We start from the raw sequence: 24821 nt of genomic DNA, 5'->3' as shown, positions 1-24821 counted from the left end.
TTAGCAGATACTCTAATCAAGGTTATTATACGGCCTTACCGGGGGTCGGTGAGAGTACAATGAGAAAAGGATAGCTAGAGCCAGAACACCAGCAGTGTGTTACAGTACACAGCCGCGCAGTATCAGATTACTTCAAAGTCTGGAGCAAGAACTCGCTTCTGCGGGTATCTAAAATAGTAGACCCTCGCAGACGTCCAATATCGGTTTTCCACCCAATCCACTAACTGCCAACGGCAACCGCTATCGAATCAGATACAGCCGATATGGCATGCGTGACAGCTCAATCGGCTATTCAACGTAGCGCACTGCTTCGTGCCAAGCAAGAACGAGACATTTTCTTCTTTATCTCAGTACGTCAGCGATACCTTGTCTGGTGTGACATCTATGAAAGCCCCGAGGCCTTGAAGCAGCGGGCATGGCCGTTAGCAACCCAATGGCTTGGCTGTGTCAACCGTCATAGGCATACCCGAGTATCCGATCGTGATAAGCTCCAGAACCTTAGAGCGTATGACGATGTGCGTACCGTTGCCCGCCACACTAGAGGTTGCTGAGATCTTTAGACCAACAGCACCCATTTGAGTCTGTTTCCGCCCGCTCTAATATATTGCCTTTGCCATCGCCGATGGAACTGTTTATACGTGTCACAAGCAATATTCCGAGTCGGGTCGGGATCGCTCCTTCTTGAAAGGCCAGGTGTGGCTTCTTCCAAAAATGTGAGCTGATATTTACCACCTAGGGCAAGCGCGATGGCCTCATGTTTACATCGCAGCTTCCGTCCTGATGTTCTCCCAAGAGCCCCTTGTTAGGCAGGAGCAAATGGCTGCTGCTGCTCTAGAGGGCTCGGCCGCGCTTGCCTTATGTGTCTACGCGTGTCGGGTGTATCATATCCTTTACAATCAAGCCTAGGTTGAAATGTATATTGTCTGTCTTCCAGATCTGGTATTTCAATTTCAAAGAAACAAAGAGGCTTTTTCGTGAAGGAGCATGGTTGACGGATTCTACTAGGGCTGCAGCGTCCTCAACGGCCAGCGAGCGTGTGCTGTCGCCGGCTATGACTGGTCTTCCTGACTTTCAAGACCACGCTCTGAGAACTTTGCTTGCTCTGAAGCGCTTTTAACAGTCTCAGTGACGGGGCCGTGAACCTAGTCGTCCGGAATGCTTCTCTCGGATCACCTCCCAGGAGCAGTCAGCGGAGTCAGCGTCATGGGTAGCTCCTGATAGAGTGAGCGCGCATACTCTTCAGCAACTGCGCAGATGATGCTTGTTAAGAATCGCGTGACGATGTTGGGTGCGCTGAGACAAGCCTGTATTGCCCGCCACCGACAATTGCATAGCCAACCAGGCAAGTGCCAGTGGATTCATCAATACCGTCCCCAAAAAGGAACTTTACAATCGAGGACGGACATTTAGCAATATATTCAGCTCTGGATAATTGTTGATAGATGTCATTGGCACCGTCTACCTATATGCAATAAGACTTTATCCATACCGGGCCTGTCGTCCCACCAATTCAGCACCCTCCGCGCAGTGCAGGTGTCCGTGTGTTTTTTAGGTCCTTTATATAACCATCAACCCTGATATGGTTGTATACAGGCACATAAAAGAGAGACGCACTATCATCCCCGACTAAAAAGTCAGTTGACATGATGTCGCGTCTCATCCTGGAACCCATCACTCCTTACCTCGTCGTCCGCCCCCTAATCCTTGACACCTTCGAAATTCTACCTCATGTAAATGATCCCGACGTGTAGCATAATAATGCAACCCAAATATTCTTCCCAATCCTGTATGCAGCCTTGCATTGCCGATAACAGAGCCATCCGACTGCCGCGGCCAGACAGTACGTACTGGCTTGGCGGAGCGCTCGCCCAGTGCCAGTTTTGATCCCCATGGGAAAATGGCTCGTTTTGAGTTCGGGCGTATTCGGACTGTCTCGGCGTCCTATTCCTCCTGTTAGACCGGAGTCAGGCCATGTTTGTTGCTTGTGGAGTGGTACCTCGCTTAGTACAGATACTTGTTAACTAACTGGCCGATCTCAGAAAATATTTGTTTCAACAGAAACTGGGCGAAGTTTATAGCGAAAAGGACTGCATTTAAGACCACCTGCTATGATAATCACAGTATCTGAAATGGATAATGGTCTCCACTCAGCTCTCACTGTTTCTCCACGATATGCTCGGAGCTCCGGGTACGCTTGCCACCACGTATACAGACTGCCCGATAGATTATCCCTTAGTTTCACCTGATGATCGAGCAAATATTGTTTCATCCCAATGAGCGCTAATTCGCAAGTAAATGCTACTATAGTTATCCAGTAGGCGTGGGCATTAGGGTTGCTTACAAGCTGTACAGTGGTTCCTAAAGGCGGACCGAAGCGTATCCTTTTTAAACCCCACTCTCGCGCATGGCAATCCAGGTCTTTATTTCATTCTCCCTATCTATCAAGGGGTAAGTGTTCCAGGATACAACGTTGGCTAGTTCTTATGATTGGGATGGCTGCTTCTTATTAGCTCTGGATGAGCGGCGCCGACGAGCATGTATGTTGAAGAGATCATCATTGCAGCAGCTCAGGTCCATTGGTCGTGGTTGTTTCCATCACTACTATATACAACGTAAGTTGAGAGCATCTATCGTTACCGCTACTTGTAAACGTCTGAAAAACATGGGAGTAATGCTCTCAAACTGCGTAGAGAATTGTTGGTATAGCAAGAACATCATCGTGATAGTACCAATTTGAATGTATAGTTATTTCTAGGTGGGTGTTTCCTACCCCACAGGCGTAAGAGCAACAGAAACAAAATATATCGCTTGGGAGATATGAAGTAGGGCGAAGGGCCAAGCATCAGCACGGTTTTAGGTGGGTCTAACAATCGTAGTTGCCAATCAGATCACAGGTGAAGGATGACGGCTGCATGCAGGGTGATGTGTTGGCAAGCTGCCGCGTGACGAAAACTCAGCTGGATTCTGAGTGTCTTTCCACGGGCCGCTTGCTTGTCCAGAAAACCCAGAGATTGCTTAAGCGGTTACCGTCTCAGTTGAGTTGAGTTGAGTTGGAGTATGAAATCATGCAAGGAAGTGAGCCACAACCCGAAGAATCCACCCCATCAGGTGCCGACGATGTACACCACCTGCAGGCCGATGATGGTCCACCCTCTAATCAAGCATCCTCCGGACGGCGACCGTCATGGAAATTAGGACTGCGTCAAAAGCTGAGAGCAAAATGGCGCAAGCAAGACCAGCAGTCATCGCCGAACGAGCAGCAGCCTGATGAGCAGCAAATCCATCTAGACGAGCTAATACAAGGGGCTGGAGAGGATACAGACGAAGAGACCACTGCTGCGACCGTTCTTCTCGGTCAGCACTCGCAGTCAGCCAGTGTAGCTGAATCAAGCATTGGATACCAGGATCCAACCGGTTGGGGAAGCAGACTTCGACGTCGCGCATTCCGCTACATACCAATGATAGGGTACCACCACATGTTAATGTTCATTTCAATGATAGCCATCACTTTCCTGTGTGAGTGGAGAGCAAGATGCCTGCCACGCAATACGTACTGATTGTCCGAACTCTAGCACTTGTCCTCGCGGGTTGCTCATCGCAGTCCATCCCCAACATCTATCTTCTGGAGCTATCATATGTCCCGTCCCCTGATTCCAATATAAGCAGGGGGCACGAAGTCCTGTCCCCGTCATTCTACACTCTGGTTGCCAACTTCAGCTCAGCAGGAGCCCTCGCCGCGCGGGTAGGATACTTCGGTATCTGTATGAACCCCAATGCAGACGGACAGTCGACTGGCTGGCTTTGCCAATCAAGCGCAGGGGCGCTAGGAGCGGTTGTTGATGGAGCGGGTGACCCGCTTAACTTACTGACCATCGCAGACAGCTTCCGAGACAAGGTCATTGTCTCCATGATGATGTAGGTTAACCGCCAGTGTCAGAAGTGGTGAGCTGAGACACTAACTCGGCCGCAGGATCATTTCAATGGTCCTCCTCTTCCTAAGCATCTGTACATTGGCTTCATTTCCAGGATGGCGCACTGAGTTCGATGATTCAGGAAGTGAGATTGAGGTCAAGCAATTTCCTGCAAGGCCAATGGTTCAGCTAGTTATGGCATTCCAGATCCTCGCCGCATGTGTTTTGGTCACTGCAATGACATGGCAGCATATTGCGGTAGTGGCGCAAGTTGCAACCACCGAGGCAGCATTTGGTGGCGCCGTAAAAGGCGGCGTGGGTGATGTTGCCATGGGACTGGGCTGGGGAGCTCTTGCAGCAAATGTACTGGTAGTTGTCGGGACTACGATAATGATGCTCAACTTGAGGCTTCTTAGACAGATAGTGGACGACGATGAAGATTGAGTAGAAACTAGGTATGTTTGGGTCGTGGTGGTGAAGCTTATGGGTAAACGGATGGCTCAACAAACAGTCTTTTCTCCACATTATTGTAGGATCATTATGCAGGCTAGAAGCCTGACAAGAACTAACCATAATTGCATGGGATACTCCATTGATCACGTGTGTTTAGCGGGGTAGGTAAGCTCAGCGTATGCAGTACACTCTCTCATCCCTTCATAACATCCATAGACCCTCATGGCCTTACACGCAAAGGAACAATACGAAGAAAACATCAGGCAGCGGGCCGCAATTATCCCTGGCTATGATAGACTCTGTGGAGAGTTGCATGGCAACGTGGTCATCACCCTCATCGATTTCGCCGACACAGGCCCCGGCCGTATGTCAAAATTGACCGATAAGCGTACCCTCCAGAATGGACATCATTTGAGCCAGTGGCTAGACAATGGGCTGGATGATATCAGTACTCGATACGTGTTAGTTGAGGACATTGACACCGACGTTTGGTTTACGCTTGGTGGAATCTTTGGACTTGAACCGCACTTCTTCCTAGACCACATGAGTGGCTTTAGGATCTCTAATGTCGACCAACGCGAAAGGGCTCAATGGAACACATGGAACATAGCTCTCCCATATCTATCGTTTCGGTGGTACAGACCTATCTCCCGTGGTAAATATTCTAGGCTCGCAAACAGCCGCGCTGAGACCGCCAATGAGTACAAGCTTATGAACCAGGAGAGATACTCTGAAAAGAGCGGGGGGGTCAAGGAGAAGGTCACTTACACCGTTCAGGTAGCGCGGGTCATCTCGACCATGCGCCGTTCAGAATGGGATCTGTCTGCAAGCTCTAGCATTGCGGCGAGGGGCCTCCTTGCAATAGAAGAGCGGGTTTCAATCTACAGGACTGCGCGGAATGGGCACCAGTACAGTGAGCGAATTTTGGAGTTTTAGTGGTTAGCATCCCTTGGAATTCACGCTGACTCCGTCTATCCATTCCAGTCATTATGCTTTTAGATGCTGTCCCTCGAGCAGAAACAGCAACCTGGACGCAGGCTGGCAAGGCACCAGAGACGCCCTTCGACCCGCCCTCCTCAGCGGCAATAGAAGAAGTCAATCTCTACAAAGGCCTCATTCCTCGCTTCCTACCCCATGTCCACACAGCAAGCGTCCTCGATGAAGGCGGAGGATACTTGGACAATCTTTACAACACCCACTACTCTACGCTGATGGGTCTCGAGCATAGTTCCGACCTGTATAAGCGGGACACTACTCCGACGACAATTTCGTGTGCACAGCTTCCATTGACGCACCTCTTCCATTTCGTTGAATCCGATACCATGGGACTCCTTCATCTTTTGAATAATGTACAAAGCGATATCGTACAGTCAACAGCATCACCAGATGCCGAGCTTGAGGACATCCTGGCGATGCGAAAATTCATAGCCACCGCCCTTGCGCATTTATCATTCCTGGATCGCGACATCACCAGCTCCCTGGAGAAACTACTAAATTTATGCGGCGGCAACCGAAACGACCCCCAACACGAAACAGTCACCCAGCTAAAGCAACAGTTTAAGGACACCATCGAGGGCCTAAAAGAAGCGTCCAGAGCGCTCACGGGCACCTTACAGTTTATAGAATCCCACCGAGCCATCCTCGAAGCCGAAGGCATCACGCGCCTAACTGAGCTCGCCTTCTTCTTCATCCCGCTCTCCTTTGCAGCCTCCCTGTTTTCAATGCAGATCCAACAACTCTCCAACCCCGTTCCTGTGGGCCACTTTGTTGCTTTCGCCCTTTCCCTCAGTGCAACCACGTATGCTCTACGCGCCCTGGCACGAAGTCAATGGGTGCACCGCCAAAAGCAAGCCTATCTATCCGCGATCCGGAGACACGCTGACCTCCTACCCGGAGCGCCGATCTCGAACGGTGCGGTTTTCTCCTGGCTTCTTACATCAAGTTCGACCAATAAATTGAAGAGACGTGTATGGTTGGCTCTCCTGGTATGCTTCCTGGGTCCAATCTACGTCGTAATCTGGACGAGGGACCTGGGCCATGGGGGTCTGGGTCTCAAGATCGCTTTGACGTTCTTATTTCTCGTGTTTGCTGGGACGGTCTTCCTGATAGCTCCACTATTGGCTTGACATGGTCACGCTATCTCGATGCATTCAAAAACAGTCCCTAGGCTCTGCGTACATCCCAGGCTACAATCGCCACGCATATGGTTGAACGTTGAGTACATATACTACAATGTAGGCCTGTGAAGTGGATGCAATAGTTCCAAACATTAGATTTCCTGAATCTCTTACATGTATTACTCTCGATATAACTGTCAGTCGAGTCATGGGCTAGGTATAAGCCGTGTTGATTGCACATTGCTTATACCCGTAAAATCCGCCACCACGGATGAAGATCCTACAGAATCAGAAGACTGGGTAAACGCAACTCATGACCTCCATGGTATGTTTGTATACAATGGCTGTATATGGGGTTGCCATAGATAGTGGATGGTTTAAAGACAATTTTGCAATACGGAGTGCTATGCACCCCCGACATACACCGCTACCCTGCGATAAATCCACCAAGATCGACTCGGGGACACTAACTGACATAGGTGGTGTCTAATGCCATCTTATGATTTCCAATTTGGAACTCTTGGGCCGAGCCGAAAAACAAATGGAATATCGGGGTTGACATCAATCCTCGAACCCCAAATCGAGGCTGGTTCGGGTCTGTTTCATCTCAAGGCGGCTCTATCTGCAGACCAGACTTGTCCAGTAGAAGACGGAATTGCCTCCCATTGCGTCTCGGACATTCTGGGAACTCAACGACACTGCCCCTAGTGCAATAGATCCGTAAGCCTGAGGCATTTCATGGCGCCCGTGGTATGTAGGGGTAGGTAAGTCGCGTGCAGATTGCCAGAACCGACACTTATCGTCCGCGACGCGGTACTAGTGAGTTCTGTGATTGTGGACGTCAAAGCCCAGCAGGAATTAGATGATCGAGCTTCGACGGTAGCCCCGGTGGAAGGTTGTCGGCGCTTGCTTTGGCCCTTGATCGTGTTGTGATGTAAGGGTCTGTCTTCTTGGGCGTCAATGCCGTTGGGTAACCCTGGGGCCGCAATAACGAGTGCATATGCCGGACGAAGCAGCTATGCATGTTGAGGACATAAAACAGAGCCCGATTACGCACGAGGAAGCAATCGAACAACGGGTACGCACTACTCCGCAGCATCAGTATACCCCTCCGCCTGCCTCTCCCCTTCCACCAGCCTCCCACTCCGCTCCTCCCTCTCCCTCCTCCACCTCCTCAACCACTCCGCATACTCATCCCCTCCAGCACCGCCGCCATTCTCCGGCGAGTTCGAGTCGACGAAAAGCACCACCTTCCTCGTGCCATTCACATCAACAACCTGCTCATTCAGGTTCCCATTCCGCGTAACCCAGCGCGCAGAATTCTCCGCCTCTTCAAACGCACTCGAAGAGTCAAGCAAACTCGTCGATCGCGAATGTCCCTCGACAGCAGTCACGGTTCTGCGCCGCGCACGACCCTGCTGCGGACCCGGCGCAGAGTGGCTCATCTCGCCAAATTCATACTCGTATTCCTTCTCCTCGTCTTTGAGGTATTGCTTGCTTCGGCAGAAGAGGATTAGGGTGTCGCGGTACTGGGATCGTTAGCTTATATTCTATATTGGAGTGGTGGTTATCCTGTAGGACTCAGGGGGCAGGAAGGGCTACCTGGGACATCAACCCGATCGCAAACACGGTAAAGACGACAACTGCCAGGATGAGGATAATCACCCAGTCGGCATGTTTTGTATCTCTTGCTAACGGCGGGTGTACATGGCCCGGTTGACCAAGGTGCTTGGTGTGAGGCTCGGAAATGGCATGGGCGGTTCCGAGGGTGAAGTGGAGGGGGAGAGAAAGGAGGAAAAGCTGGAGAGACGGAGAGAGGGGCACTAGCCGGGCGAGACTCTGGTGCAGGGCCATGATTGGCTATTACTCAATTACAGTATGTATGCAGTGTGATAGAGATAAGGAATAGGGCTGGCTGTGAGGGGTGAAATCCGGTTCAGAAAACAAGGAACAGAGTCTGAAGGGAAAAAAAAGACAGAATCGAGAGGCAACAAAGGCAAACAGCAGACGAGACATCGGCTTTCCCCCTTCTCCTGAAATCTGTGGCCAGGGGCAAGAGGAAGGAATGATAGCGCGGACTGCTAAGGCCCAACCCGGCATAACCCGACATCTATCGTGAGCAGATGTGGGTCGGCATCCCGACCTAACTCACCCTAATTCTCTCCCCCGGCCGAGTCCTCGACAGTTTCAGCCAGTTAGCCACGACGACTGGCGCGCGTGCGCGTTTTCAAACTTCTACAGGCCCAGAGTCAAACAGCCCTAGCCTCTAGCTCTGACTCTATACGAAAAATACCTTCTTCGCTGGCAGTTCCCGGTCTCTCCACTTCAACCCGATGTCCCCGGACTTAGCTAATAACCTCCGAAACTGATTCGTTTATCGTCGGCTGTTGAAGGCTAAGGCCTTGCGGCGGGGCTTGATTGACTCAGGCGAGGCTTGTCAATGCTTACGTTGACCAGGAAAGGCAATTGATCCAGTGAGCATGTTTCGCCTGGACTTAGGGTGAAGTACAGAGTCACAGACTTACAGAGACTCAGAAGCTAGCTGCGCGGGTCCACAGCCGGGAATTAACCGTGCCCGCAGCTGGCATCAGTAGCTGGAGGCGACCATATTCGCATTCAAAAGTCGCCTGATCCCGCGAGAAGTACTATCCAAAAAAACTAAAATCCTCCTCTCCTCGCTTCGTCTTCTCTCTCACCCTGTTTCTATCTCAGTCAGATCACAACCCATCCGCCATGGACGACACCCTCTGCTTCCTCCTCGCCGCCGCAACGGGCGACACCACAACGCTCAAGAACCTCTACCACTCCAACAAACGTCTCCTCTCCTCCACAAACCCAGATGGCCGCACAGCCCTCCACCTCGCCGCCTACAACCAACAGCCCGAAACGCTCCAACTCCTTCTATCATACGGCATCTGTGGCGCCGCGAAAGACAAATGCGGACACACAGCCCTACACATCGCTGCGCAAGGAACCTCCACCGTCGCCGCCGACATTCTCCTCCGTAACGGCGCAGGTTGCGGGCTGCGCGACAACCATGGACACCTACCTATCTTCTACGCTTATGACAACCCAAACCCGGATATGCTCGCAAGGTTCCAGGCCTCAGCGCCGGATTGCGGTGCTGGGTGTGCGCTGACACCGGAGATCGTCCTGAAGGCGAGGGCGAGCGAGAGGGTAGGCTCTTGCTGCGGACCGAAGGTCGCGGAACGCACGGCCGTGAAATGAGAGATGTCACTCGATTGTTTTTGCGACCAGTCTTATCCAAACACATCAACAACACTGAGGGCTGCCTCTTAAGGCCGTGCGGGTTTTCCTACTGCGAAGCGACAAGGCGAGGGGTTGGTCCGTGATCGAGACTAAGCATTTGCCGACAGAGACGGGACTAGCGGATACGCTTGTCTGATTATCTCCGCGGGCGAGGAGAGTCGGACTGTCACTGTCAGAGACACAGGCGCTTAGGGTAGAATTGTATTTAGCTGCATAACATTAGCGTGGCGTTGGCTGGACCAGGATTAGTGGGTGGGAGGGGGGGAGGTGTGTGTGCACCCATCCGCCCCTCTCTTTTTGCTATTTTTTGTTTTGTGATATCCTAAATCAGAGTTGTTGCATACTATAGGTTCAGTTTTTTCTTCTTCTTCTTCTTCTTCTTCTTATCGTTTGGAGACCGCATTCCATTCTTTCGAGTGACTTGACTGGCTTATTTAACTACCTCGGGGTTGTTGGTAATGCGTAATGCGACAGGCTACCCTCGCCACTGCTGCGCATTGCCTTGGGTAATTTCCCGGCCACCGATATAGCGGTCTTTGGCCATGCGTGCCTGCTCAAGGGAATCATGGGCTTCTGGGCTCTTACGGGTGGCTATCCGGTGTACCTGTATTGAGACATTGTAACCAGATCGGGACGCCAGACTTGCCCCAGAAATCAAAGCTCGAGGAATGCTCTCTTTCAGAATCTACTCTGTATATCCGGCTGACCCACTTATTGCTCCACTGCGAGCATGTCAGGCAAAGCTTTGTCTATAGATGATGATCTGTTGGTACCCGGAGTTCTGCATTCTGTGCTACACTAAGAGATCAAGGCGACGACTGCCGGTGCGCTGGCCAATCTTGTTATTTCGACTTCTGCACCGCGACTGAGGCGGCAGCAGTAGAACCCAATCCCTAATAATTGATCACCAGCCAGGCGTAGTCAAATTGCATGTCGTCAGCCATTGTAGGCTCCCAGGTACTATCCAGCGCTGGCGGTTTGTCAAAATTATAGGTCGAGTAACTACCGAGCATACCCTGGTCGCCCGTGAACGATTGCTTATTCAAGGCAGGCTCGCTCGCAGCGGGATCAGTCAGAAGAATAGTCTTCTTCGACGTCCTGATATTTTGCGAGCGCGTCCAGTAGGGGAGCCAGGTCACTGGACAATCGACTGTGACCTTAGCAACTGGCTGTGTTGTCTCCCCCTTCGAGGTAGAGATTGGGCCCCATGACTCGTTCCTTAAGTCAATGACAACTGCCCTCTGCATTGTAGTTGGGCTCGCCTCTGGAAGTTCGGATTTCGTCCATTCCTTCGCCGCTTTCACAGCACTCTGCTCCAGAGCTCCCCCGCCACCGAAGCTAGTGTATCTGAGATGAAGAACAACATCGCTGATGGTCCGATAATCCAATTGCCGGAGCTCTTTGGGCAGCGATATGCGCCAGATCGATATAGCGCCTGCGCCTTCAAACGGGCCATACCGACTGTTATCTCCCTTGAATTCAAAAACGCCAGGATCTTCGCCTGGCCGGCTGATGGCAACGGATGTAATAGGAATTCGGTCGTTTCGGAATAGACTTTCTTTCTGGTTGCCGTAATCGTTTCCTTCGGTAGAGATGCGGTACTTGTGCTTTAGTAGGCTTAATGTGCAGCTTACACTATTAGTCGTGGTAGACTCGCCGGTGCACGGGATCGTAGCTGATACGGACTCAATGCGCCGACAATAATGCCCTGGGAAATCCATGTCGAAAAGCACCTCTGGGACCTCAAAATCCACTTCTCCTGACCCGTGCAGGGTTAAGAGTTGGAGTGGATTGGTCTCACGCAAAGAGATGTTCTTAGTGATTTCGAAATCATGTGTTTGGCCATTCATATAGAATGACTCCATCCGTTTAAGGTCAAGGTACAGTGCCTCCCCTGAAAGCTGACCGTCGCGAGCGATCTCCCAGTATGTTCCTGAGGCGATGGTTGGAACAGACATGGTACTGCTACCACCTGTTTCCGAGGCAAGAGCAAGCTCAAAAGACATGGCGCGCTGGGCACTCTTTGCCACTTCCGTGGCCATGGTGTACGTGCGATGGAAGATAATGCCCATGGCATTGTCTAACAGGGTGTACAGCTGTTCTCCGGTATACTTGGATTGCAGCCACTCATGCTGCGCGGATGCATTCTCCACTTCCTGTTCCTGCGCTTTGATATCAGCCTCGCACGTTGCGATTCCTGCGCGCAACTTTTTGACATCCTTATCCAGCCGAACAATTTCTCGTCCGCAAGTGTTAGCCTCAAGTCGGCGTTCCTGCAAATTGCGGGTGGCCGCGCCCACCCTGGCTGCCTGTGCGCTTGCGACCGTGGTCCTCTGCATGGCAGCATTCTGCACCTCCGCTGCGGCAGACAAAAGATGGGCAATTTGTTCCCCTCCCATGTTTTTCTCCACGCCCACTCCAAACGGCTGCGCTTTGGTGGTAAGGCTCGGAAATGCACACAGAATCTCAGCCCCTTGTTTGGAGTCGCTTGCCCTGGAGATCATGTCCTTTGTGCTCTCTGCCAAGTCGATTTCCAACTTTCATGAGGCGACATGGGAATATGGTCGTTCGTAGCACCGCCCTTGACTGGCGTGTCGATTTTCTGTAAGATGTCCTGCCAGCTCTCCCCTGGCCCCGGGATCTCTTTCTTGTCGCCTGTCAGATCTAAGAAATACTTGAGCCGCATCTCTAGCTCGTCCCGCTCGTCTTCTTGCACCTCTATTTCCTTTTGCAGTTCCTCCATGCGAAGCTGCGCAGTGCGTACTGTCAAGGATAGAACACTGTTTTGATGTTTAAGCTGGAGGCTGGATAGTGCCTCTGCATCTTTTTTCTCCTTTATGAGCAACATCTTTCCTCCGGTAGACTTCGGTTCGTCGACTAGCTCAAGCGCCTGTTGGATAATGTAGCTAAACCTATACCGTGGCATTGGGCTGTCTAGATCACTTAGCAGGCCAGCAATCCCTTCTGAACCCCTGAGGGCAGCGCCCTGCAAGGCACCATAGTCAATAGGTGGCTCCCAGATCGCGAGCGTGCGCTTCCTGCCCTCAATGTCCATCCCGTTTTGGGATCTTGTATAAACGATCCTGGATCCTGTTGTAGAGCGCAGCCACGTTGGCATTCCCAGGCACGCAAAAGTAAGTAGTGTGGATAAAATTACTGCTCGCCTGGTTTCTTGGGGCATCGGCGCTTCCTCGGCTCCCGGGCCCGACGTAGAAGGGAAACTCGAGTTCCATATCAACCTCTGCAGTACCATGATCATCTAGCAATGCAAGCTATTCAAAGGATTTGTCTGCTCTCTTTCCCAATTGTGGTACCTCAACCGGTTGCGGCCCAAAGACGTGTGATGCTTCAATAAACAATTGAGTCGCCAGCGGGATGCTCTCGAGGGTATCCTGGCGAAAGTACTGGTCACCCATTGCAACCAGTAACTCGATATATTTCATCGCGAGTCGTTTCATGTAAACCACGGGGTTTGCTCTTGCAGCGGCATGCACATTCCGTCCTCCCGCGAGCCAGGAACTCACTGACTGCTGCTGGTTTGCGCGAACGCTGTCCTCTCGGAATGGAGGAAATGACCAGCAGCGGCCAACGTCATCACCGCTAATACTCGGATCGAAGACCAGTCTAGCTACCTTCAGCGCCAGATCAAACTGCTGGGTTGCCATCAGCCGCTCCATGATGAGGCATGGCAAATGATATCCCAGTTCCCAGTGGTAGATGGCGAATGGAGAGGCAGTTTCGGCATAGTGAATCTCATCCTTCTCAGCCCATCTCCCAAAGACATCCTCGTGCGGATCATCGTTTTCGCCGTGCTTGATATCAGCTAGGCATCTGAAAATGCCATTCCAGTCATCCTCCTCTTTGGCGACCGCAGTCACCTGCGGAGTGATGAAGTTATGAAATTTCTTTACTTGCACTGTGTCATACTCCGAAGGAAAGTCAAGCCCCTTGTTAATGTACTGCTTATTGCCATCGGACGAAGCCACTTCCAGAGTCAGTGGCCATGTTCGATAGTTCCCGCCTTTGTCTACGTAAGTGTGTAATGACAATGGCCACTCGAAGATGGAGTCGTCTTCGGGTTTAGGATCAATCTGAGAACCGAATACTTTGATCACGACCCTCTTTGTGCTCTCCGTGCAAGCCTCGAGCACTGAGATCGCAGCCGAATATTTCATCAGATACCGGCCAAACTCAGTCCTCACCGTCGTGTCAAAGATACGTGGTGCTGGTGATATATTTAACACAGGCGTGGTTAATCTGCTCGCATCATCTCCAATCAACACAGTTGCTGGTCTCTGATTTCAAAAGTGCCCAAGGGGACATTTCCGGGCGGCTGGTATGTCTCTGAGAAAAACACCCAATCCACCCTCACCGCTAAGCCCTGGCTTTGATCAGTCCAGAACGTGAAGTTTGAGATACCGGCCTTGTAGCGGGGGACGGTATCTACTGGCTCGTCTAGTCGTGCGGTGATGAACGAAGGAGCCACGACACGCGGAGACCACCTGCCATTCTGTAATTTAATATAGCTCATCCGTATCTCCCAGTGGCGAAGCGTTTTGACTTCAGAGAACTTCTTGTCTCTGTAATCATCAAATGTCATCTCCTCATCATCGAACGACTTTCGCCGAGGCTTTTGTGCCACAGTGATCTCGGGGCAGAACACATACAGCTCGCCGCCATACACGGTCGGCACTAAATATGAACCAGGCGTTGGCAGTCTGTTGCCATTCGAATCGACCTCGCATCGGGGAAGATCCGCATCGATTTTGCTCCATGGAGCCCAAACATGTTGCATTGTCATTTTAGATGGCCTTGTTAGCTTTCGATAGTAGTACGCCGGAGGTGAGGTCCTGATACATGCGAATATATGTGCCACGCGGGGCACCGTGTCTTTATCCCAGAAGTTCCAGTCAATGTGGTATGTTTCAACCCGGAGATTAGAGATATCATCAATGGCATGTACATACTCCTTGATCACATCGCTGATCATCTTATCATCAAGCTTGCTCTGCATGATCTTGGACTCCAAAGCCAGGAACTGCTCGGTCTTGTTGTCCCGCAGCGTGGGGTCAACCCAGTTCTCTGGGTACCAAAGTGCGGCCCGGTCGGCTTCCCAGATTCGATAGCGAAATATGTGGTCTAGCATGGACCGATCGAAATTTTCTTGCGGACGGATTCTATCAAGGCCTAAACTGCATGGCTGCACAAAAATCGTCGACTAAACAACATCGCCTCTCGCATCTCGCTCAGCACAGACACCTCTTGGAACAGTTCAAGAATCTCCGAGGGCTCGTGATGGGGATATTTCGCTTCCAGATAGTCTTTGCAGCTGCCCGCAGCCCATCCTGTGGCCTGCGAGATTTTGTCTGCAAGCAACCTTCCCAGCACATCCTGCCTCTGTGCTCTCTTCGGTGTCTGTCTTGAGCACAACCATTCGAATAGGTCGACAAGTGAAAGGGTCGCTCCATTGTTCTTGAAGTCCTCTCGGAGAACAAGCCAGGTGTCAAGATCCCAAACATCCTGTAAGGTCAGGTTATTGAAGTCTAATCTTTGCTCGCCCCGACTGACCATAAGTTCCTGGAAGACAGCAGCGAATTCAACTTCAGATGCATGCAGGCGGAAGCTATCGACTACGATAGCAGCGCGCATAAGCTCAATCATCACCTGTCCGGTCTGCTTGACCAACAGCTCCTCAATGAGAACAGGTCGAGTGAAGTCTGCTGGCTTACTAGGCCCGGTTTCTGCAGCTTGCCACTTCAAGTCCTCTCTGCTTCCCCGGTAGACTAGCCTGTACCATTGAGCTCCAACAAGCGGATTTGTCTCAGCCTTCCAGCGTGGCCCTGGCGGGTCCCCTTCCGTTGCCCACTCGGTGAATTCGAGTCCAGCCTCACCCAAAACACATTCCTCCGGTCGCGTGGAAGCGGAGAATAGTATTGAGTGATTTCCGGTCGCTGGAGGGCAAAAGTGAGCAGAGAACTCTCCACTGGATAGCTCAGCTGCCTCGGTTCGTGATTTGGAGGGTGGACTACGAGTACCACCCCCAGGTTCGAGGTTGTTGGGTTGCGCCAGCTGGGGAAGGACCTCCATACCAGACATAGTGTTAGGGGTATCAAGTTCTTCGGCCATCAAAAGCATCTGCTTTGGGATACGTATAAGTTGAGTGAGCGCAAGCTTGACCAAGGCCAAGCTGAGACTGGGGAAGAATGATTGTAGGGATTTCAGGATTGCCTGGCACTGCTTCTCTCGGTATCTTGCAGGGAGGAACTCTTTGAGGAAAGCCTGTTTCCGTGACTCGACTGTATTTGCAACGGCGATCATACTGCAGAGGATCTTGGCTCGGCTGCTGCCCAGGATAGTAGAGAACTGTTTCACGAATGCCAAAGCTTCTTCCGCATCCGGGTCATTCAATGCCGCGTTTTCAATAAATTCGAGGGCCACGTTTCTCCCTTCGCGGTCGTCTATCAGAGAGTCAAGGAGATCAGGGAAAGCATTTCTATCTGACAGCTTACGATCTCCATCGTGCAAGGCTTGATCATCCAGACTAGCGCGGACGGCTGCTGCTATCTGGAGATCATTTGTAACCGTAGGTTGGCAGTTCGAGTCAGTGGCGCTGGGGATCCGGTTAAACACGAACAGGAGGCGATCAAGTGTCCAGGATTGAGCTGCCCCTTGTATAGGTGATAGGCTTGCACTATCTTCAAGGTGGCCTGTGGTGCTTCAAACACAGATTCCCCTAGAGGGAAGAGTTGCAAAAAGGATGGATAGAGCTGTGGTGGAATCTTCAGCGCCCTGCACAAGGTCGAAATTCTATACAAGGCAGATATGTTGCTCAAAGAAAGATCGACGGGTACGGGTAGCTTCAGAAAGTTCACGATTGCGTCAAACTCAACACTCGATATCTCCAGCGCCATTAGGACTGCGGAAAGGCGATCGGGGTCGATGCCAGACCTGGACCCCACGAGCACGCCCTAATGCTCGTCATCAGTCAGGGTTCCTGGTGGGAACAGCTGGGAAAACAGGGAATTCCAGCCATGAGTGCTGATATCCCCCCAAAACGGCTGGAGGTCCGTAGGCGAGAGGCTTAGCATATCTGCCAACTCTTGCACGGCAGCTAGGTTGTCAACAAGGGCTGCCCCAGTCGTTTTCACCTCTGGGTCCATTTCCCCTCCGTTCAGTGTCGCGAGCGTAAAGATGACGGCGTCCAATTCTTCAATGGGCCATGGGACCTTATGTATGAGCGCCACAAACGACCGCAGCCTGTCACAATCAATGACGTCGAGGCCTCGAGCTGAGTTGTCGCCCTCCCAATGGCGGAGCCGCATTGATTCCAGCAGCTTACTAGCTGAATCGGGATTTTCTGGCTCCTGGTGAGGGAGCACAAGAGCCAATCGCTCAGCAGAGTAACGAGCCCGAAGTACAACGATGAGCTGTTCCAGGGACAGACCGCTGCGTGGTAGTAGCTCGTCTTTGACCTTTCCGAGACCATCAGAAACCATATCGTGATTGGTCTCAAACCCCCAGTATTTGCTGCTCGGTACTTTCCTCCCGATGACCTGCCAAGAATCCTCATCTGTTAGATCACTGCCGCGTAAGGCGCTCATCAGATTTCGTGAGTAGTAGCTTTCCCGTGTTATTGTGAGGTAATCTTCATGCTGCAGGTTCAGTACCTCCGCCGCTCGGGCATGGACCAGCACCTCTTGGACCTGACGCTGCAAATCTTTGTCTTTTGTGATGGTGGAAGAGGACTGGAACACCGACAGCAGTTTCAGCCGAGATGTTCCGAGAGCTTCAAGGTATGAGCGGGTGCTCTGAACGGCCTGGTTGTAGGGAAATATGTTGCACGGAGTGATACAATCCTGGACAACCTCACGGTAGACTACAAATTTGTATTGTGCGGTTGCAGGAGATAATCCTCGTCCTTATCGCCTTCTTCTACATTAATGGGTGGAACATGTGTTTGAAGAAGCTTGCCAGTCACTATGTTCCAGACAGCGGACTCGAGCACCTCATTAATCAAATCAACATATGGCACCAGGATGTTGGTATTGGCGCACGACAGCTGCAGTTTCGACAAATCAGCTCGCCGCTTAAGAAGCATGTCTAGCATCGTGGAGCTACTCTTCTCTCCTTCAACAACAGCCTTGTTCGTTTCCAGGATCTGCAGAAGATCAGCGAAGAATGCCGCGGGAGACGTAATCGATGCACAGTCCTCGCAGCCCATCGCATCTACACCAAACATCGTGCTAAGATTGATCTCAGTGGCTCCAGCAAGAGGCTCGGGCTTCAGCGGTGCGATGGATGCAACCCTGACATCCTTATTACTACCGGTCCCGCGCAGTGCAAGCGCCTTGCTCCAAAGATCGTCACTGCGCGAGGTAATAAAGCGTGAGTGATTAGAAATGCGCTCCGCTTCATCCGGTGGCACATCTTCCCTCGCCATGAGGGCAATTGCATCGTCGCCCGTGTTTGCAATGTCTTTGGCCGAGTCAAATCCGCATCGGAACAAAGCACCAATGTCCTCTGGCTCATTAACCAGCGCTTGCAGCCGTTGCAGTTTGAACAAGAAACGGGCCGCTTCATGTTGCTGGCCTAACGGCGCGTCGGCTGCCGGGGACTCGTCGGTTACCCTTCCGTTGCTATTCTCATCAATGTTCAGCAGCGCGCAAAGCGAGCCAGTGTGAAAGTCAAAGCCAAATTTCTCCTTTGCGACTTGCAGTATTGATAGCACGAGGTCTTGACATCCATCAGGCACAGCTATCTTTCCCGACGAGATCAGTCCGCGGATAACTGACACAGGCTCTTGAGCGAAGAATTGCTCGCGAAGGCGAAGCCAGGCCGGCCTTTCATCTCTGGGTATATCCTGGCTTGCAACCGAGATGGAAGTAATGTGCTGTGCGAGTTGTTGTCGTGTTGGTCCAGGCTTCGACAGTGCTTCGGTCACGGTCGGACTGCAAATGGCGAACTTCGTGATTGCAGCCGAGCCGCTGAGGCAATGGATCCATTCCAATCCGTCGATTTGGGCCAAGTCATCACACGCGATATCCGGTTCCGCCTTGACGGTCGCAATGGTTTGCTCGAGCGAGCGGTTGCCGGCAAGTTTGTCCTTCAAGCGGGCGGTCAGGTTGCTTGCCTCACCGAGCAGTTTGGGTAGAATTTCATCGCAAAGAACACGGATGTCCGAGTCAGATAGCAAGTTTCCTGGAGCCTGATGGTTTCATCCAGTTAGTGATGGTTTGGGGGTGAAATTGATGGGTGAAGATGGATGAGAGAGGAGAAAGGAAACGACCTCGACCCTCAGGGATTCGCCCGAAGCAGCAAGGCCGGTCGGAGCCCGCGGCGGGCGTGCGCGGGCACTCACCATGTTCCTTTAGCGATCAGTCTTGCACTAATAACCAGATATATACCTTGTTGGATTTAGATCAAACCGTATGTGGTTATAAGATGTTATCTAGCAAATAGAAGGTCAGGATAGTCACTATTGAAGCTGTCCCTTCCTACACCATTAACACCGTCTCAAGTCCATGACATTACTATCGACCACCGAAGAGTGACCCGACACCCCCCCGACCACTGGTCCATCGAAAGAAGCTCCCACTCAGGGGATAGAACCACGAAAATAACTTATCCCGCACGAGAGCGATATAAACCTTCCGATCTACCCCTAACTTAATCGTTTCCATCTAATGGGGACTAACAAGATAGGCCCACATCGCCACCCGATTGATCGGTTCGGTTCTCACGGGCTGCTGGGATAAATACGCTCTCGATCTGCTCTCAGGGACTACCGGGCGCTCCTCATCCATCCTTGACAGTGTAACAGGCATCTTGGCAGGGATTGCATTATAAACTCGCTAGAATGCACGCAAAAGCTGCCTTGGTCGCAATCCGTTGTCGGATTGATTTTCGTCCCTCAAGGGGGACAAGTCAACTCCAAGGAACGTCCTTTATAGCAGGGTCGCCATTTCTATGTAGAACCACCCCAGTGAGGCTCTGCTTTTGTTGGATCTTAAGAAGCACTATGCAACCGTGCGTGATCGATCTTTTTTAGCCGGAGTCTAGACCTGCTTAACAAATCGGGCAATGTATATTGGATTTGGGTCAATGCTCTGGAGTACAAATATATCTATTTGTTCCGCGCGGCACCATCACCATCACCAACCACCACAACAACCATCAAAATGACCACCTACAAAATCCAGGAATCACTCATGCAGAAAGATAGAACTCCATAGAACAAAGATGCACGCAACATTGACCAAGATCTTGTACTGGGGAACCGGGGGAAAGACCCGCACCAACAATTTCCAAGTTTGAGCGATGACGTATGACGTAGTGGCCAAGCTGCCTCCAACAGTACAAAACCACCATCCATGTCGTTCCAGTCCACACAATGCGCTTTGTCAATCTCGTCAATTGCAGATCATAACATATTTTAGACTACTATCGCTCCGATGACCTCGTCGGAAGCATCCAATAAAGGGCAGGGAGGGGCCCGGAAATACGCCTACAACCGGGAGGGTGCTCGGGAGAGGGAAACCCATCTGTGATTTGCCCCATCGTTATGCAAAAGCGATCCGATCGCTAATACAATTGCAGATACCTCCCGTACTGGGGCTTTTCAGGGTCGGAAAAGTTCGCCCAGCAGTCGCAAGGCCACCGCCCCAATGTGTCGCGCGACAACGTTCTCACCGTTTTCGCGCAACTTGCCACTTTGCGCATGAACGCTCAGCGAGCGTTGATTTCTCTCTTTGACAAAACATCCCAGCATGTTGTTGCGGAAGCGACGCCGAATCTTGGTCTTCGAGGGGCGGAAATCGCTGGTGGCGACCGGTCGGATGCATTGTGGCTCGGTGTTCAGCAGTTTCCCCGCGAAGAAATTACCATGTGCTATCACGCGATGAGATCGTTTGTTGAAGAGAACGCAGACATCTTTGTTGCTGGAGATTTGACGCGCGATGATCGGTTCAAGAACCACCCCTCGGTGACCGGGCATCCGCACAACAGGTTTTATGTCTCCGTTCCGATTATCTCGCCGGACGACTATGTCATTGGGAGTATGGCGATTCTCGACGACAAACCGAGGGATGGGGTCATACCGGATGAAAAGCAGCTTTGTCAAGAACTTTCCGCTACCATCATGGATCATCTGCTGTCGCAAAGAGCGATGCGGGAGGAATACCGAGAGGAGAAGATGGTGCGGGCGCTGGGGTTGTTCGTCAAGGGGAAGTCAGACCTCGACGAGTGGTTCTATAGCCGGGAGGCACCGGACAAGAGGTACGGGGGCCAGATTGCACATGTCAACGAGCGCCTGGAAGGGCTACAAGTCTCTGGCGACGACGACAACGAGGCTGCAGGTGAAGATTCCAAGGAGGAAAAACCCAAACAATACTCAGCACCAGATACTGGAGCGAAGCCCGATCAAGAGAAAAATATTTCGCCAGTCCAGAGGTACAAACGCGATAGCGAGAGTGGGGGAGAAACAGACCAGGATGAAGAAGAAACAGATGAAACGAAGTCTGGTGGTCGTGAGAAGAACCAGAAGAAATCACGGCCACGACTCTCGCCTCAGACCAGCCAACTGCAGGAATCGCTCGCCCCTGCCAACGTTCGATCAGTGGTCAACCGTGCTGCCTCCATGATATACCAGGCGCTTGACGTGGAAGGCGCCATGTTCATTGATGCCAGCGTTTATACTCGTCGACAGCTCGAGACGGTCGGATCAACCGATTCCAATTCGAAGAGCGATGGCCCAGAAAACTACGATGTTCATCAGCAGCAGGCGCCGAAGGGGAGCCGTGGAGACCGCGAGAGCGGGGATTTTGAGAAGCTTGACACCGGGTGCAAGACAGGCACTTTCGAGGACGACAGCGAGGAGGCTCGAAGCATTGTACTCGGCCATTATACATCCTCCACCTCTAAAAAGGGCGTCAATCAACGGGACAATCATTATGTTTCCTTATCCGGAGGGTTTGTCAGTCACTTGATTGATCAGTATCCACGGGGTAGAATCTTCCACCTCGAGGAGGATGGCTCAATATCTCTGAGCTACGAAGGAACGGCAGACGAGATGAACGATTCTCAAACAGAAAACCCAGGGCCTGTGTCCGCCGAGCCGAAGAATCAAGATGTTGAGCAGGAGACGATGGATGTTAAGCGACTAACGAAAGTCCTTCCTGATGCCCGATGCATTGCCTTTTATCCCGTTTGGGATTTCCAGCGAGGGCGCTGGTTCAGTGTCTGTGTTGTATGGACCAACGATCCTGGGCGGGTTCTCTCAGAACCAAAAGACTTGACATACCTAGCTGCATTCAGCAACACCGTCATGGCGGAGGTGTCTCGGCTCGACCTGGAGGCAGCAGACCGAGCGAAGAGTGACTTTATTTCGTCTATATCTCATGAACTACGGTCGCCGCTACATGGTCTCTTAGGAACAGTTGAGCTGCTGCAAGAGATGGTCAATAGCTATGCACAACGATCGCTGGTTGAGACGGTCTATAGTTGCGGGCGGACACTGCTCGACACTCTCAATCATCTGCTAGACTATGCGAAAATCAATACCCTTACTGAATCAGCTCGATCGACGACTAGAGGAGTAACGGACTCATTTGACTCTAAAGGATCGGTGTCTGGCTCCTCCCAGGATGAAGATCTGAGCGTGCTTGTCCAAGAAGTCGTTGAGGGTATTCTAGCCGGTGCAGAGTATCAGCGTTGGGGAGCAAACCGAGACCAGAACACAAGCCATAAACAAAAGGAGGGCAATTCAGATTCGCGCCTCCTGACGATTATTGATATCGAGTGGAGGGACAGTTGGCAGTTCAGCATGTACACTGGTGCCTGGCGGCGAGTCGTCATGAACCTGTTCGGCAACGCCCTCAAGTACACTGAGAATGGATATGTCCGGCTGATGATGCAAAATGATACTCTGTTAATAGACGGTCATGAAAGGCCAGCTGTCCGCCTGACTGTTAGTGATTCCGGTCGTGGAATGTCTAAGGACTTCCTTGCGAATCACCTCTACAGCGCGTTTCTGCAGGAGGACACGACCTCTCCAGGGTTAGGAGTTGGTCTCCATCTCGTACACCAGATCGTCAAGTCCTTGAAAGGAACAATCCAATTCAACAGCGAGCTAGGAAAAGGAACCTCCGTCGACGTTGTCCTGCCGATCGAGTCCCCAACACAATCACCCAACCCCACGCCATCCCCGTTCGGCTCCCTGAAGGAGAAACTGAATGGAAAGACCGTCTCGTTGTTTACGAGGAGCTGGAAACAGGGTAATCTCGGCTTAGAACCGCGCGTCTTCGACACCCTCCTAACGAGCTTGGCAAAAATGATCTCGGGGTGGTTTGGGCTGCGTGTGCTCACTGCGGATGAGCTTGGTGACACCAAACCCGACTTTGCCATTGTAACGGAGCACGAGTATCGTCATTATTATCGTGAAGGGTCGAACGAGCCAACGGAGGATAGTGCGGCGATACAGCCTGCCTTCCCGCTCATTGTTCTCTCTTCAGGAACAGGTAGCTGGGAGGCATTGCGGGATACTGTGGAAGACTCAGTAATCTTCCTTACTCAACCGTATGTCTTTTCTATTATACCAGTCTGTGATCATACGTACTGACGAGTTCAGTGTGAGCCCGAAAACGCTCTTGGCGGCATTTAACCACTGTTTCGGTGGCGGAGATCAGTCCCGGGGCTCTTCACCTAAAAAGTCGCCACGGATGCTCGAAGGTCGAAAGAGGGACGGTCGGAAGCAGGATGCAGGCAGATTCGAGAGCATCAAGGAGGGCGATGTAGAATCTACTGCCAATGGTGCGTCGGCAAAGGGAAAGATTGACCGTGGCGCATCGGCACAGCAGCGGGCGGACAATCCTAAGCAGTCGGAGAAGAAAATACTCATAGTGGATGATAACCAAGTGAACCTCAAGGTCAGTGCAGTTCTATTTCTCAAACCCACTCGACAACGCTAATCCCTCCAATAGATCGTCGAAATGTGCGTCAAACAAGCCGGCTTCGCTAATGCCTCCGCAAAGAACGGCTTGGAGGCTTTGGAGCAATTCAAGAGAGCCAAGTATGACCTTGTTGTCATGGGTACGTACCAACCTGTAACCTCAGCAAGATCAAATCTGACATTCCCCAGATATTTCCATGCCGGTAATGGACGGTCTAACCGCAACGCGAGAAATGCGCCAATTTGAACAAATGACGAAACGGCCTCGAGCGACGATCATCATCCTCACTGCGGCGCTTTCGGCGTCTATGCAGCGCGAAGCTATGTTGAGCGGGGTGGATTTGTTTTTGACGAAGCCGACGCCGCTAAAAAAGTTGAAGGAGATTCTGAGAGGGGTTTCAGAGGGGAGGGATGTCAAGCAGGATTAAAATAGAGATTGGGTTAGAAAGGAGTATTGGGGGTCGAATATGGGGTTCGGGTCGATGTGTATAATATACCTGACGATAGATGATTGTATTATAGTGTCATGATTGATGAATGTGAGGAATATATATATATGGCTCCTAAGATACAGTCCCAGCAAAATATAATCTAAAGGCTCATGAGGACCACATTCTATTGTATGAAGCTACGCGAGGCGCTTTCTAATGACGAGATAGTACTAATGCTAAGGCACACAAGAAGCGCAACAGCAGAATGACACCCAGCAGGCACCGGAGGACAGCATGAGCGGGACTACCTCGGCCTCTTTGAGTATCAACAAGATCCCGGTAAGATGTGAACATCAATACCTCGGTGTCTACTTTGCTTGATTTTGCTTCCCGGGTGATAGGACCGTCCTCATTCACTTTTAATCTCGTCGGATCAGAGCGAGAGCTCGAAGTGAGATTACTGGCACAGACAATCCCCCTGACAAACAGGGTATCTCCGATACTTGGGCAGAAGTGCCAGATTAAGCCTCCAGGGCAAACGTCTTAAGCGAGCATCTACGTAGAAAACAATGCGGACGGGGGGAGAGTAGACATAGATATAAGATCCACGGCGATTAGTAGCAAGCTCACAGGATCCATGATAATGGCACCACCTTATAAACCCGAGTGGAAAGTCTCTTGGACTCCACCCGTT

General features: G+C 51.6%; 9 protein-coding genes across 9 annotated transcripts; 5 read left to right on the top strand and 4 right to left on the bottom strand.

The window, feature by feature from the left end:
- Nucleotides 1-2975: 2975 nt before the first annotated feature.
- On the top strand, nt 2976-4387 carry BJY04DRAFT_196751 (Fig1 domain-containing protein). Its single transcript, XM_073712392.1, has 3 exons — nt 2976-3516; nt 3573-3915; nt 3971-4387. The coding sequence occupies exons 1-3, from the start codon at nt 3066-3068 to the stop codon at nt 4353-4355; spliced, it is 1179 nt and encodes a 392-aa protein (XP_073567952.1). The 5' UTR covers nt 2976-3065; the 3' UTR covers nt 4356-4387.
- A 199-nt stretch (nt 4388-4586) lies between these two features.
- On the top strand, nt 4587-6490 carry BJY04DRAFT_221492 (uncharacterized protein; the record flags this gene model as incomplete). The annotated part of the gene is made up of 2 exons (XM_073717140.1): nt 4587-5277; nt 5349-6490. 2 exons carry the CDS (start codon nt 4587-4589, stop codon nt 6488-6490), a joined length of 1833 nt encoding a protein of 610 aa, XP_073567951.1.
- An 887-nt stretch (nt 6491-7377) lies between these two features.
- On the bottom strand, nt 7378-8643 carry BJY04DRAFT_116176 (uncharacterized protein). The gene is made up of 2 exons (XM_073708252.1): nt 8084-8643; nt 7378-8010 (listed from the first exon to the last, which is right to left on the bottom strand). Exons 1-2 carry the CDS (start codon nt 8333-8335, stop codon nt 7567-7569), a joined length of 696 nt encoding a protein of 231 aa, XP_073567950.1. The 5' UTR covers nt 8336-8643; the 3' UTR covers nt 7378-7566.
- Nucleotides 7628-8643, bottom strand: BJY04DRAFT_196748 (uncharacterized protein). Its single transcript, XM_073712391.1, has 2 exons — nt 8084-8643; nt 7628-8010 (listed from the first exon to the last, which is right to left on the bottom strand). The coding sequence occupies exon 1, from the start codon at nt 8579-8581 to the stop codon at nt 8345-8347; it is 237 nt and encodes a 78-aa protein (XP_073567949.1). The 5' UTR covers nt 8582-8643; the 3' UTR covers nt 7628-8010; nt 8084-8344.
- A 571-nt stretch (nt 8644-9214) lies between these two features.
- On the top strand, nt 9215-9709 carry BJY04DRAFT_221490 (ankyrin repeat domain-containing protein; the record flags this gene model as incomplete). Its single annotated transcript, XM_073717139.1, has 1 exon — nt 9215-9709. The coding sequence occupies one exon, from the start codon at nt 9215-9217 to the stop codon at nt 9707-9709; it is 495 nt and encodes a 164-aa protein (XP_073567948.1).
- Nucleotides 9710-10644: 935 nt separating this feature from the next.
- On the bottom strand, nt 10645-16662 carry BJY04DRAFT_221489 (uncharacterized protein; the record flags this gene model as incomplete). The annotated part of the gene is made up of 8 exons (XM_073717138.1): nt 10645-12224; nt 12290-13010; nt 13066-13976; nt 14033-14928; nt 14979-15271; nt 15320-16209; nt 16261-16311; nt 16386-16662. The coding sequence occupies 8 exons, from the start codon at nt 16660-16662 to the stop codon at nt 10645-10647; spliced, it is 5619 nt and encodes a 1872-aa protein (XP_073567947.1).
- An 844-nt stretch (nt 16663-17506) lies between these two features.
- BJY04DRAFT_196744 (uncharacterized protein) lies at nt 17507-18390 on the bottom strand. The gene has a single exon (XM_073712390.1). It carries the CDS (start codon nt 18189-18191, stop codon nt 17628-17630), a length of 564 nt encoding a protein of 187 aa, XP_073567946.1. The 5' UTR covers nt 18192-18390; the 3' UTR covers nt 17507-17627.
- Nucleotides 18390-19002, top strand: BJY04DRAFT_196743 (uncharacterized protein). Its single transcript, XM_073712389.1, has one exon. The coding sequence runs from the start codon at nt 18628-18630 to the stop codon at nt 18958-18960; it is 333 nt and encodes a 110-aa protein (XP_073567945.1). The 5' UTR covers nt 18390-18627; the 3' UTR covers nt 18961-19002.
- A 1152-nt stretch (nt 19003-20154) lies between these two features.
- BJY04DRAFT_196739 (uncharacterized protein) lies at nt 20155-24263 on the top strand. The gene is made up of 5 exons (XM_073712388.1): nt 20155-20294; nt 20348-23323; nt 23376-23673; nt 23728-23836; nt 23886-24263. Exons 1-5 carry the CDS (start codon nt 20203-20205, stop codon nt 24122-24124), a joined length of 3714 nt encoding a protein of 1237 aa, XP_073567944.1. The 5' UTR covers nt 20155-20202; the 3' UTR covers nt 24125-24263.
- Nucleotides 24264-24821: the final 558 nt, after the last annotated feature.

The sequence above is a fragment of the Aspergillus karnatakaensis genome (genome assembly GCF_047715665.1).
Source record: "Aspergillus karnatakaensis strain CBS 102800 unplaced genomic scaffold BJY04scaffold_49, whole genome shotgun sequence".
Lineage (NCBI taxonomy): Eukaryota > Fungi > Ascomycota > Eurotiomycetes > Eurotiales > Aspergillaceae > Aspergillus > Aspergillus karnatakaensis.
Note: the sequence above shows the minus strand (reverse complement) of the source record. Positions and strands in the feature narration are given on the sequence as shown.